Genomic DNA, 13,261 nt, shown 5'->3' on the forward strand with positions numbered 1-13,261 from the left:
GATGAGAAGGACGCAGAGATAGGCGGATCCTTGAGCTCACGAGCCAGACGGCCTCGTCTGCTTGCTGAAGCTCCAGGCCAGGGAGAGACCAGCTCAGATAAAAGGTGGTAGTCGTCTGAGCAAACACCCGAGACTGTCTTTGACCGCCACACTCAAGTGAACACACACGCATGTCCACATCCACACGTACATGTACAACTGCATACAGAGACAAAGAGAGAGGCAGAGATGGAGAGACAGAGGTGGACAGAACACATGCATCTGTGTGCGCATGCGCACACACACACACATGCACAGACATATAAAGACACACAGAGAGTTTGAATGATCTTCTTGACTGCTAATTACCGAGAGGAGCTTAGAGGATGAGACACCCTAAGTAGGCATGGTAGCTCCTCCCTCGCTCCCCCACGCCTTCTCTACATATCTCTTGCATTTGGCTGTTCATTTACTTTGTTTTAGCATCCACACTATAAACTGGTGCTGGGATTTGGATCTCAACTGTGTCCCAAAGGTCTCTGTGTTAAAGGTTGCTCCCAGCCTATGGCACTATGGAGGGGAGTGGGAAACACGAGGGATGGGGCCTAACGGAAGTAAGTTAGGTGGTAGGTGGCGTGCTCTTGGAAGCAGACATTGGGACTCTGGTCCCTCCCCCATTCAAGGTTAGAAGGTTTCCCCACCCCCACAGACTTTCTATCACAACCAACTATCTTAGTCCGGGCCCAAGCAATGGGGGCAAGCAACCACGGATGGAAACCTCTGAAGTCAGAGCCAGAATAAACCTTGGGGTTGTTGCTGATGAGCATCTACCTGTCTGTTTATCTGTTTGGTTTTGCTTATTCGCTCAGTGGGTGGCTGCGTTGGGTGATGGAATGCAGGGCCATGTGCATGCTAAGCAAGCTGAGCTACATCCTCTGCCTTTATAGCCTTTGGAAAATGAGCTAATGTAATGTAGAGCTGATGAACACAATGAGAAAATCAACGAGAGTTTTCATCCAAGTTCTGGCGAATGAATGAAACTCAAAAGGAAGTCACGGGGACTCTGATGTGTATAGTCAGTTTGTTAGATTACAACCTGGAACTTGAAATTGCCATCAACAAGGGAGCAGTCTTGAACTAAACCCTTACTTTGTTACATCTGACACTCTCCACATAGATTGTGTTAGAACCGACCGAGGTAGAGGATGTGACCTTGTGTCCATTGGAGACTTGCCTGGTGCATGCATGTACGTGTGTGTGCGTGTGAGTGTGTGTGTGTGTGTGTGAGTGTGTGTGTGAGAGTGTGTGTGTGTGTGTGTGTGTATGTGTGTGTGTGATGGGGTAGAGGAGTGAGAAATATCTGGTCACAGAAGTGTTCTGTGTTGAGTGTGTGTGTATAAATGAAGAACACTTGACTCTCTTACAATGGTTCTTCACCGCCGCCTCTGCTATGAAGAGAGCCTTGGTGGCTGCCCCTTCCAGACTGACTGAAGCACACACAGGAAGTCAAACCCAGTTCCTGGACGACAGCCAAGCCCAGCTGAGCCCACAGAAAACAAGCTGAGCCCCAGCCAGTCCACACTCGTGTGAGCAAGAGACATAAAACAATCGGCACAGGATATGTAGTTTGCAGCATAGTGTGGACAGAGCTGATCACTACGTGGAGCACAAGACACCCTGTATATTCTAACAACCAATCTTTCCACTAAAGTTTGTTTGAATTAAAAAAAAAAAGAGTTACTTATTTTTTATTTATGTGTACATTTACATGTGTGTGCCCGCATGAGTTGATATGTCATATACAGGATGTGCACTGCGTGCAGGTGCCTACAGAGGCTGGGGGTGTGAACTGCTTGATAGAGGTGCTGGGAGCCGAACCCCGGTCCTCTCTCTGCAAGAGCAGTTTGTGGTTTTACCTACTGAGCCATCTTTCTAACCTCTGAGTTTTTCAAACTTGCAGTTAGAGAGTTGTGAACAGCACAATGCTTCTACTTCTCTGATTAATACATTTGCTTCCAAAATCTAAAGAAGAACAGCAAAGAAAAAAAAGGCAGCTTCTGTCATGATGTATGCCTTACCATCTTTTTGTCTGAAGAGAATCCAACTGCTACCCAGCCATCCGTGTCTGCGCTCAGCTCAAACTCCACATCAGCCCCTATCATCCGGTAGCTAAGGAAGTAGTCACAGGTCTCTGCGTTACAGCCGGGCTTGCCATACCTGGAGCATATGCCAAAAGAGACATTATTGCTTCTGCGCAATTCAGATGAGAAAAGAGGACACCTACTGTGCACCCCGAGGCCGCTGAGCCATGCCATTGATGCCATTCGATTGTTGCTCCCCAGGATCTCAGAAAAGCAGACTCCTCAGGAGGGACCATGGGTAGGAACCGCTCTACTTTACATGTTAGCTGAAGTCCAAAGAAGGAAACGGGTTCAACCAGGTTGCATAATGAAGTCAGTGCCTGCAACAGGACTTCAACTGGGTCTGTTTTTCAAGTTAAAAATTTGTCTGGTTAAGCCAGGTGGTGGTGGCGCACGCCTTTAATCCCAGCACTCGGGAGGCAGAAGCAGGCGGATCTCTGTGAGTTCGAGACCAGCCTGGTCTACAAGAGCTAGTTCCAGGACAGGCTCCAAAACCACAGAGAAACCCTGTCTCGAAAAAAAACCAAAAAAAAAAAAAATTGTCTGGTTTTTCTCACCAGGTAGTGGTGGCATGGCACACGCCTTTAATGCCAGCAGCAGGGAGGCAGAGGCAGGCAGATCTCTCTGAGTTCAAGGCCAGTCTGGTCTACAGAGCAAGTTCCAGAACAGCTAGGGCTGTTACACAGAGAAACCCTATCTCGAAAAACAAAATAAAACAAAAAATTGTCCAATTTTTCTTAATTAAAATGTATACCAAATATTTTTCCTTATAACTTTTCATAGTTAAAATATCATAGATTTAGAAATAAAAACAGAAATCTTGAAATTTACAGTATTTGTGTGGCAACTTTCCTAGAAGTGTTGTTGTGCATGGTTCAGCAGTATGTCTGATTGCCCCAGTAGGAGCTTTCTTATTCTTATTGACATGGAGTGATGGCCCAGCTCCCACAATTTAATGTCTTGGTCTGCTGCAAAAGCCACACTTCGTCAAATGCATCATGTAAAAACCTCACCCGGGATCCGCTGAACACAGAATGTGATTTATTTATAAAATGTACATGGTGTTAATATAATCACAAAGGCAGACACAAAAACATAACAGTAGAAGGTCTTTGGCTATATAGGAAGATTCTGTACACGTTCATCTTTTAAAAGAGCAACTCCAAGCAGGACACAGAAATTTCAGATTTCTTACAGAGAAACAAGTGGGATGGCTCAATAGATAGGAACAGCTGCCACCAAGCATGGTGACCTGAGCTTCCTCCGTGGAGCTCACATGCTAGAAGAGAAAGGACTCCTGCAAGTTGCCTTGTGATCTCCATATGAATGCCATGGCATAAGTGTGTACACTTACCTGTACATATGTGCATATGCATGCCCATAAAGACGTGCACAAAAATAAATAAAAATGTAACAACAACAACAAACTTTACAAATGGCCAGATGGTAGTGGAGCACGCCTTTAATCCCAGCACTCGGGAGGCAGAGGCAGGTGGACCTCTGTGAGTTTGAGGCCAGCATGGTCTGTAGAGTGAGTTCCAGGAGAGCCAGGACTGTTTCACAGAGAAACCCTGTCTCAAAAAACCAAAATGAAAGTAAGATAGAGAGAGAGAGATACAGAGAGAGAGAGAGAGAGAGAGAGAGAGAGAGAGAGAGAGAGAGCAGGCCAAACAAGCCAGTGAACAGTACTCCTCCATGGCCTCTACTCCTGTTCCTGTCTCCAGGTTTCTGCCTTGATTGAGTTCTTGCACTGGCTTCTCCCAATGGTGGACTGTGATATAAGCCTTTCTGGCTATGTCTTTATCATGGTGACAGAAAGTGACTACGACAGCGTCTTTAAAGAAGGAAATGCCCAAACTGAACACTAGCCAAGCGTGGTGGTGCATACTTTTAATGCCAACATTATGGAGGAACTGTGAGGAGTTTATACAGAATTCAAGGCCAGCAAGACCCTATATCAACAAACAATCAAAATCCCTGGACACTGGGTTTCTTATCTGAGTTCTCCATAACCCTGCTGAAGTTACAAGGGGGACAGACCAATGTGCCAATGCATGAAAGTAGAGAAGCCAGTCCATTTCTGAGCCCTAGTTATCAGTCGCAGCTGTACCTACCTAAAGCATCCTTTAGTTCTTCCGCAGTCTTCCACTTTGATTTTGGCAAATGGGTCCACAGGAGGAGCAGTGGGGAAAGGATAGCCTGGGCGGTGAAGATAAACCGGGGTCATAAAAATCCAGTAACAGTCTTTACAGTGAGAATTCTAAAAACTGCATTGGCGATTTTCTATCATCGTTGTTAGCAACGCTTAGGAACTTAACGAAGGTCTTTGATAAAGTCAGAATATCTCCCCGACCTGAGGGAGTCCTTCGGACTTCACCTTGGGGCTCTGGGAATGAGTGTGTTCTTACTTCATTTTCAAGCAAGCAACCAGGGACCTTGGGTGGGGACCTCGTTCTACATAACCACCGGTTTCCCACTGCCCCCTAGGAGTTAGGAATCTCAACTTGAATACGTGCACACGCTCTGGAAGGGAGACAGTCGACAAAGGCCCAGGCACTTGGGCAATTTCACTCATACACAGAATGAATGTTGTGTTTCATCTCTCTGAACTGCCACTTACCCATGTGCTAAGTCCATCCCACACATAGTTTCAAGCATGGTCCCTTTGAAATTACTTACACCCTAATGCATTTAAGCACCGTTAGAGAGTAAGGCATCCTTTTCACCTAGGCTGTTCACTCCACGTATGCAGGAACCATATGTGTCATCCTGTGTTCTCTGCCCAGCAGGGTGTTTGGCACTGGACACCGAATAAATGATCGTCAGTGGTGAAATGCAGGCTTCCACAGATATGCCTAGGCAGTGTACGCCATGTCTTTTTATTTGTAGTGCTGTTCAATAAAGTTTTATGTAGTTAAATTAGCCTTATGCTTTTCACAAATGTCTCCGGAGTATCCTTTCCTGCACAGGTATGCCTGTCTCTGCTATCACAGAGTTTGAGCACGGGATCAAATACCAGCTCCCTTTTTATCGCCCCTAAGTAACCGGGTCAGATGCTTTGCCTCTCATTTGATCTGATTTTGTGCTAAAACCTACATTATTTTCACCACTATTGACCGCATCCTGCCTTGGACAGGCTTCTTTTTCTTTGTATTTATTGATCAAGCAGCTTATCGGCGCTACAGATCATAGTAAGCATCTTCACTTAAGCCCTTACCGTTGAGTGTCACAGACGTTCCACGGCTATTTTTCCCACAGACTGTTCACCCAGGAATGCAATGGCTATTTCCTTACCTGTCACTAAGATTCTAGCGGTGACAATCGCTTCAATGTTACTTCTGACTCAAGTTCTGCATCTTCTTCTTTTGATCTCTTTCTGTATATGGGGAGGGGGGGCAGGGAGGGGTTGGAGACAGGGTTTCTCTGCACAGCCCTTGCTGTCCTGGAACTCGCTCTGTGTACCTCGAACTCACAGAGATCCACCTGCCTCTGCCTCCCAAGTGCTGGGATTAAGGGAGTGCACCACCACCGCCTGGCTGTCTTTTTGTTTTTTTTTCTTTAAGGAAAAACGGGTTTCTAGACAGCAAATAAAAGCACATTTTAGAACCGAGTTTATGCAAATGTTCTGAACTAGTTCATGAGGTTGGCTAACGCCTTCACTAACACTGATTTCCTATCATTTCATATGTCCTAAAATAAAACCAAATAAGAACTTGTGTTCTGTGAGCTGTGCGTACACATTCATTTAAACACACCCCTCTCCCTGCCCCAGTTTTGTGGATGAAATTAACGGTTTTGGTGAACATTTTACCACTGGGTTACATAGGGTTTTATGGTTAAGGTCACCACAACAGGAGGAACTGTATTGAGGGGTCCCAGCATTAGGAAGGGCGAGAACCACTGCTCTAGGATCTTGGACTTCTAGTAGTAGGTGACTCTTGACTCATCAAGAGTCCCTTAGAGAGCACCTGAGTTTGTGCTAAGATATAAGATACATTGGATACATTGGCATAAATGCTCTCCCAGATTGGGATGCCTAAATTGCCTCCTGCTGTGGCTTGAATCTGAATGCCCCCACGGGCTCTTTTTTGTTGCTGTTGTTGTTGAACCCTTGGTCCCTGCTGGTGGCACTGTTTTTGGAGGCTGTGGAATCTTTAAGGAAGTTGAGGCCTCAATGGCAGAAGGAAGTCACCAGGAACAAGTCTCTAAAGAACCCTCCCTCTTCTACTGCTGTGTTCGCCGTGATAGGAGCTGACTCTGCCACTCAAGGTGCCGTGAGTAGAGCCGCCCCACCAGGTCTACTCCCCATGAAAGGTCGAAACCATAAAGCTAATTAATCTTCCCACCCTTGAGCTGCTTCTGGTCACCGTGGTCACAGAAAAGCAAATGACACACCGCCACAGGCTTGTCTTCTCCAACTGTGAAAACACAAACGTCTTTACCCATGTTGCCTCTGAGTTTTTATCTAGGACATTTTTATTGTGTAACCCAGGAGAGGCAAGGCCAGACGGCCTCTCTAACTGTGCAGAGTTTGAGCGGATTACTATTCTGAACACCGTGGGCTTGCAGTCCCTGGGCACCTCATGATTGACTGCCCCAGTTTCTCCACATCCCAACTCGACATGATATCATTATTATTTTAATTTGGATTTCCCTAAGCACTGATAGACACAAATGTCTCTTTATATCTGTATAAAGCCCTTGGGTTCCTGCTTCTGTGATGTCTATTTCTGTAATCTCTGTTTCTTATATTATTTGGAATTCAAATTTGTTCATAGAAGGTTATATATATTTCATAAAATTGTTGGTTCCAGATGTTGCTATTTTTCCTTCTCACCAATTTTTTTCTATTTACTTGTTTGTTTTTTCTATGATGCCCTTTTTTTAGATCCAAATGTTTAACTTCAATGAAGTTCTCTCTCTCTCTCTCTCTCTCTCTCTCTCTCTCTCACACACACACACACACACACACACACACACACACAAACACACACACACACACACACATTTTGTTTTTGTTTTTTTGAGACAGGGTTTCTCTGTGTAGCCCTTGCTGTCCTGGAACAAGTAGACCAGGCTGGCCTTGAATTTACAGATATCCACCTGCCTTCGCCTCTCAGGTACTGAGATTAAAGGTGTGTGCCACCACCTGGTGCTTTTCGGGCCCTCACGGGATCATTTTCTACCCCATCAGTCCGAGCCATTTCTCTCTTTTTACCTACTAATGTTGTAGTACTGTATCAATAGCACAGTGAGAGCTTTGACCCACTGGGAATTTACTCATTATCTAATGTGAGGTAAGAAATCAATTGTATTTTTCTGCACATATTGATTTGTTTGGGTTTCTTTTTGCTTTATTTTGTAAGGCAGAGTCTCACTATGTATACCCAGCTGACCTGAAATTCTCTATATAGATCCATCTGGCTTGGAACTCAGAGAGATCTACCTGTTTCTACCTCCAGACAGTTGAGATCAAGGATGTGCGCCATCATGCCCAGCTCTACTTAAGTTGAATCAATTTTTTTCTCAATATAATTTGTAAAACAATTCATGCTTTCTCTAGTAATTTATGATAACTCTTTTCCAAGTCACCAGTTCTTTCACAAAACTGGTCTATTCTAGATTTTCTGTTGTTTTGTTTGTAAAATAACTGTGTTACTTTAATTATTTCACTTTGTAATGTATCTTAATTATCTAGCAAAGAAAACTATCTCCTCAATTCATGGGACTTGATTCTTCCTTACAAAGCACAGAAGTCATGTGTGAAATTCCCTTCCAGAACTGTACCAGACTCCTGTCTGGAATTGTCTTCCATCTGAGATAAATTGTGTGTGGATGGAGAACTGGTCTATTCATAATACCAGGTTATTCTTCTCAAGATCATGGTTTATCTGTTTATTCACATTCTTTTTTTTAATCCTTTCTTTTTTTAAATTTATTTATTTATTAAAGATTTCTGCCTCCTCCCCGCCACTGCCTCCCATTTCCCTCCCCCTCCCCGGATCAAGTCCTCCTCCCTCGTCAGCCCAAAGAGCAATCAGGGTTCCCTGCCCTGTGGGAAGTCCAAGGACCTCGGTCCAGGTCTAGTAAGGTGAGCATCCAAACTGCCTAGGCAAAGCCAGTACGTGCAGTAGGATCAAAAACCCATTGCCATTGTTCTTAAGTTCTCAGTAGTCCTCATTGTCCACTATGTTCAGCAAGTCCGGTTTTATCCCATGCTTTTTCAGACCCAGGCCAGCTGGCCTTGGTGAGTTCCCGATAGAACATCCCCATTGTCTCAGTGTGTGGGTGCACCCCTCGCGGTCCTGAGTTCTTTGCTGGTGCTCTCTCTCCATCTGCTCCTGATTTGGACCTTGAGATTTTATTTACATTCTTTATATCCCTTAATAGTTCATTTTTTCCCTCTCTGTAGATAAGATCAGACATCGTAGAGCTCTGTTGCTACTTTGAGCTGTTACCTTGTTTTTCTTTACATTCTCTGGCTCACTGTCGCTGGTGAGGAAGGACTTTGGGTTCCTAAGCTATTCTAATCTCCTAAAAGCTTTCCTAAGAAGTTCAGCTAAGTAAAGTTAAAAAAAAAATGATAAAGGCCAGGTAACGGATCATCCTCTGTACAGGAAATGTCCACAGTAGACAAACATTGAGACAGAAGGCTTCGTGGTTGCCGAGAGCTGAGAAGGAAACCATGAAACATCGGCATGCTGCTGGCTCTAGCTGGCTCTAGAGAAGCATGGCTTCTTTTCAGGGTGATCAGAGAGTCCTGAATATGACCGTGGTAATAGCTGCTGCACAAGCCCTGTGGACACTCTTTAGAACCTCGTCATAGCAGGCCTTAAATAGGTGCATGAACACACACAGGCCACCATGCGCCTGTGGACGTCAGAGGACAACTTCTGGGAGTCAGTTCTGGGCATCCAACTTGGGCTGTCCATCTCAGTGGCAAGCATCTTTACCTGGTGTGACATCTCACCAGCCCTAATGCCAATATTTTGACATACAACGTTTTGATAGTTCAATTGAAGGCTATCATAATTCCTCTTACGGTTTCCTCTTTAGACCTTTTGTCAATGATTTTTAAACTGGTATTATCACCCATGATCCTTTTATCTTTTTTTCTTTTCTTTTTTAAGGGCTGGGGATCAAATGGAGAGCTTTGCCAGGCAGGTGAGCACTCTCCCACTGATTGGTAGTCCCAGTAACCCCTCTCCATGCTAGCTTCAAGTTTCATCTTACCATAATCAGAAGACATGTATGCATATGATGTAGATTCTTTGTTTTTATTTTTTTTAATGTACGTTGTGGCTTTATTCTTGTTTTTTTAATTGTTTTTATTGAGCTATGTATTTTTCTCCATTCCCTTCCTTCCTCCCTTCCTACCCTCTCCTGTGATCCCCACGCTCCCAATTTACTCAGGAGATCTTGTCTCTTCTACTTCCATGTTGATTAGATCCACGTATGTCTCTCTTAGAGTTCTTATTGTTGTCTAGGTTCTCTGGGATTGTGATTTGTAGGCTGGTTTTTTTTCTTTAAGTCTAAAAACCACTTATGAGTGAGTACATATGATAACTGTCTTTCTGGGTCTAATTTACCTCATTCAATTTGGTATTTTCTAGATTCACCCATTTGCCTGAAAATTTCAAGATGTCATTATTTTTTTCTGCTGTGTAGTACTCCATTGTGTAAATGTACATTTTCCTTATCCATTCTTCAGTAGACAGGCATTAAGGTTGTTTCCAGGTTCTGGCTATTATAAATAATGCTGCTATGAACATAGTTGAGCACATGTCCTTGTGGTACAATTGAGCATCCTTTGGATATAGACCCAAAAGTGGTATTGCTTGGTCTTTAGGAAGGTTGTTTCCTAATTTTCTGAGAAATCACCATAATGATTTCCAAAGCAACTGTATAAGTTTGCACTCCCACCAGCAATGAAGGAGTGTTCCCTTTACCCCACATCCTCTCCAGCATAAGTTCTCAATACGATGTAGGTTCTTTGTAATTCATCAATTTGCTATAATCTAATTCACAGGAAATTTTTGAGGATCTTTCTGGGTCTTTAAAAAGAGTATGGTTCCGTATTTGTTTATATACCCATTTGTCTAATATTATTTATACAAATTAAACAATATTTATCTTTTACTGATAATATTTGATTTATAATGTTAAGGGTAGTGTACTGATTTTAAATAATACATTTTGTTTTGACATTTATTTAAGTACATATTTAAATTATTCACTAATATCCATTATTATTATATGTATATTATATAATTAACATAGTAATAGATTACTGATTCATGTATTTGGAAGTACCATGCATGTGTTTATTATAGATATATGTGTATACATTATATATATGTATATATATTACACATACATACATCTCAATAGTTATTTTTATAGTACTGAGTAATGAACCCAGAGTCTCCCTCACGCTGAGTAAGCACTCTACCCCTGAGCCACAGCCTCAGCTCTGGAAACTTACTTGCTGGGTTCCTAATTTAGTATTTATTTTGTCAGTGAGTGACAATATCTGTACTTCAACTTCCTTAAAACTCACCTTTGCCTAAAACATCATTTTTTTATTTCTTCCAATGTATTTGTATGGGCAATATATGTTTATGTACATGGTCAGAATTCAGCTGTAACACTTCTTTCTCGTCTGTCTGGCTGGCTGGCACAGTAATGAAGCTACATTGTCATATCGAACGAGTAGGGCTTGTTTCTTCTTTTCTTCCCCTGGACTATGTTCGGCACAATGAGTAAAGGTGCTTTTCTGTACAACCCGAGTTTGATCCTTATCACCCATGTAAAGGTGGAAAGAGGAAATGGACTCCACAGATTGTGCTCTGACTTCCACACAATGGCACTCATATTTGCACAATACCCCATCATGCACACATACAAACACTATAGTGATTAATTTTAAAATTAACACACATGTGTATGTATACACACACACACACACACACATATATATGTATATGAAGTAAAGGTGTTTTGTCCCCATGTGTCCCTGTGTGTCTGTATACCGTGTGCATGCCCCTAGGTCTGGAGTTAACAGAGCTGTGAGCCACCATGTGGGTGCTGGGAATTGAACTCGGGCTCTCTGGAAGAGCAGTCAGTGCTCTTAACTACTGAGCCACCTCTCCAGCCCCACCCACACATTTTAAATGTGTATATGTTTAGAGTGTGTGCCCCCTCTCACTGAACCGGGAGCTTCTTAGCGGGAAGATTTGTTTTCAGTTGACTTGACTTCTTTCTTCTTTTCTTTGTTCCTTATGTGGTGTGTGTTGTGCATGTGTGTGTGTGTGAATGCATGTTCACATGTCTGCAGGCACACATGCAAATGCATGTGGGGCCAGAGGCCGACATCTTGTGTCTCCCTGGATGGTCTCTACTTTGTGTATTGAGGCAGGCTCTCTCACTGAACCCAGGCTGGCAGGTCAGCTTCCTCCAGTTTCTGGGCAAGCACTTTACCGGCTGAGTCACTCCACCCCACCCAATCCTACCCCACCCCACCCCATCCTACCCAGCCTATTTGACCCAATTGCTTTTATTCAGGCTTCCTAAGTCTTCAGTCAGGTGTTGCTTGTTTGTTTGTTTGCTTTTGTTTTTTTCCTTGGTTTAGTCAATGTCAACTTCAAATTTGCAATCCTCCTGCCTCAGCCTTCCAAGTACTGGAGAAACCAACTTCTTATTAACTGGTTCTATCTGCCGCCATTGCTATTGCTCCCCGACTTACCATATGACTTGCCATCTTAAAGCGCACAGATCAGTGTGTTTTACTCCTCCACAGGGTTATGCAACCCTCACTGTTATCCAATCCTCGAAAATTTCCACGGTTCCAGGAAGACGCCAAGTGGCAGGCAGCAGTCACTCCCCTGGCATCCTTTATGTCCTGCACCTATGGATTTGCCTGCTCTGAATACTTTCTGTCAATGGAATCATTGTGGCCTTTGGGGCCTGGTTTCTTTCATCTAGCATAATGTTGTCAAGGTTCATCTACCATGCGGCACGCATTAAAACTTCATTCCTTTTGGGGACAGAATACCATCCCCATTGTATGGACAGACCATATTGTTCATCTCCTCATCAGCTGTTAGGCTTCCGGGTTGTTCCCCATTTGGGACTATTATGAACCATGCAGCTGTGTAGCAGGTTTTGTGTGGATATGCTTTTGATTCTCTTAGAACACAATTGCTACATTATATGGTAACTCTACATTTTACTTTTGAAGGAGATGCCAAGTCATTTTCCAAAGAGTAACATTTTACATCCTCATTAACAATACAGAACAGGTCCAACTTCTCCACTTGCTGTTTTCATATATACATATATTTCACAAATATGCAAAATATATGAAATATATATTATATTATATATTTCATTATATATGTATATCCCTCCCAGTAGACTTTTCACTGACACGTCTAGTAACTTTGCTTGAGAGACTAATTACAGCAACTTTTTCTTCTCCTAATTACTATTTTATCACTTCTATCTGTCAAGATAGTTCTATATGGAGTTGGTTTTCTCATTTTTATTTGCCTGTTTGTTTTTGCACTGTTGGAGGCTGAATCCGCAGCCCCACAAGTGCTGAGCAATCTCCTTATCTTGGAGCTCCTCCTCCGGTCACTCTTGGTTGCTGTGTGAGGTTCTGTGGCTTCCATTGTCATCTACTCTGTGGAGCATGTGTCCTTTTGCTGCAATCCCTTGAGCCCACTTTGCCACACTCTACCGAGTGGCTAATGGCTTTTGCTTTGCTATTTATTGCTTCTAATGAACTGGTTGGATCAGAGCCTTCAGGTACTCATTTGGCCCTTGATTCCATGAAGTTTAAACAACAGACTGACTGGCCACACCATTCAGCTTCTCCTCAGAACCACAGCATCCGCCTTTTTCTGAGGCTGCCTGAACTGTCGCTTCTACTGATCAGAGCCGTACAATGGAGAGATGTAGAGAGAGAGAGAGAGGGAGAGAGAGGGGGAGAGAGAGAGAGAGAGGGGGGGGAGAGAGAGAGAGAGGGAGGGAGGGGGGGAGGGAGGGAGGGAGGGGGAGGGAGGGAGGGAGGGAGAGAGAGAGAGAGAGAGAGAGAGAGAGGTGGATTGTCAAGTCCTACACCAGGGCAAAAGAGGATT

At 43.5% G+C, this 13,261-nt stretch overlaps 1 protein-coding gene across 1 annotated transcript in view; it reads right to left on the reverse strand.

Annotated features, from left to right (window-relative positions):
- Nucleotides 1–13,261, reverse strand: part of Frrs1l (ferric chelate reductase 1 like) — a 30,166-nt gene that overhangs the window by 13,075 nt on the left and 3,830 nt on the right. Inside the window, exons 2-3 of the mRNA XM_041657074.1 lie at nucleotides 4,235–4,319; nucleotides 2,058–2,196 (exon numbers count right to left, since the gene is read on the reverse strand). Of these exons, the coding sequence (XP_041513008.1) occupies nucleotides 2,058–2,196; nucleotides 4,235–4,319 (224 nt within the window). The remainder of the gene's footprint in view (nucleotides 1–2,057; nucleotides 2,197–4,234; nucleotides 4,320–13,261) is intronic.

The sequence above is a fragment of the Microtus oregoni genome, unplaced genomic scaffold (assembly GCF_018167655.1).
Source record: "Microtus oregoni isolate MIOR12 unplaced genomic scaffold, Mior012 000008F_ref0000371, whole genome shotgun sequence".
Taxonomy (NCBI): domain Eukaryota; kingdom Metazoa; phylum Chordata; class Mammalia; order Rodentia; family Cricetidae; genus Microtus; species Microtus oregoni.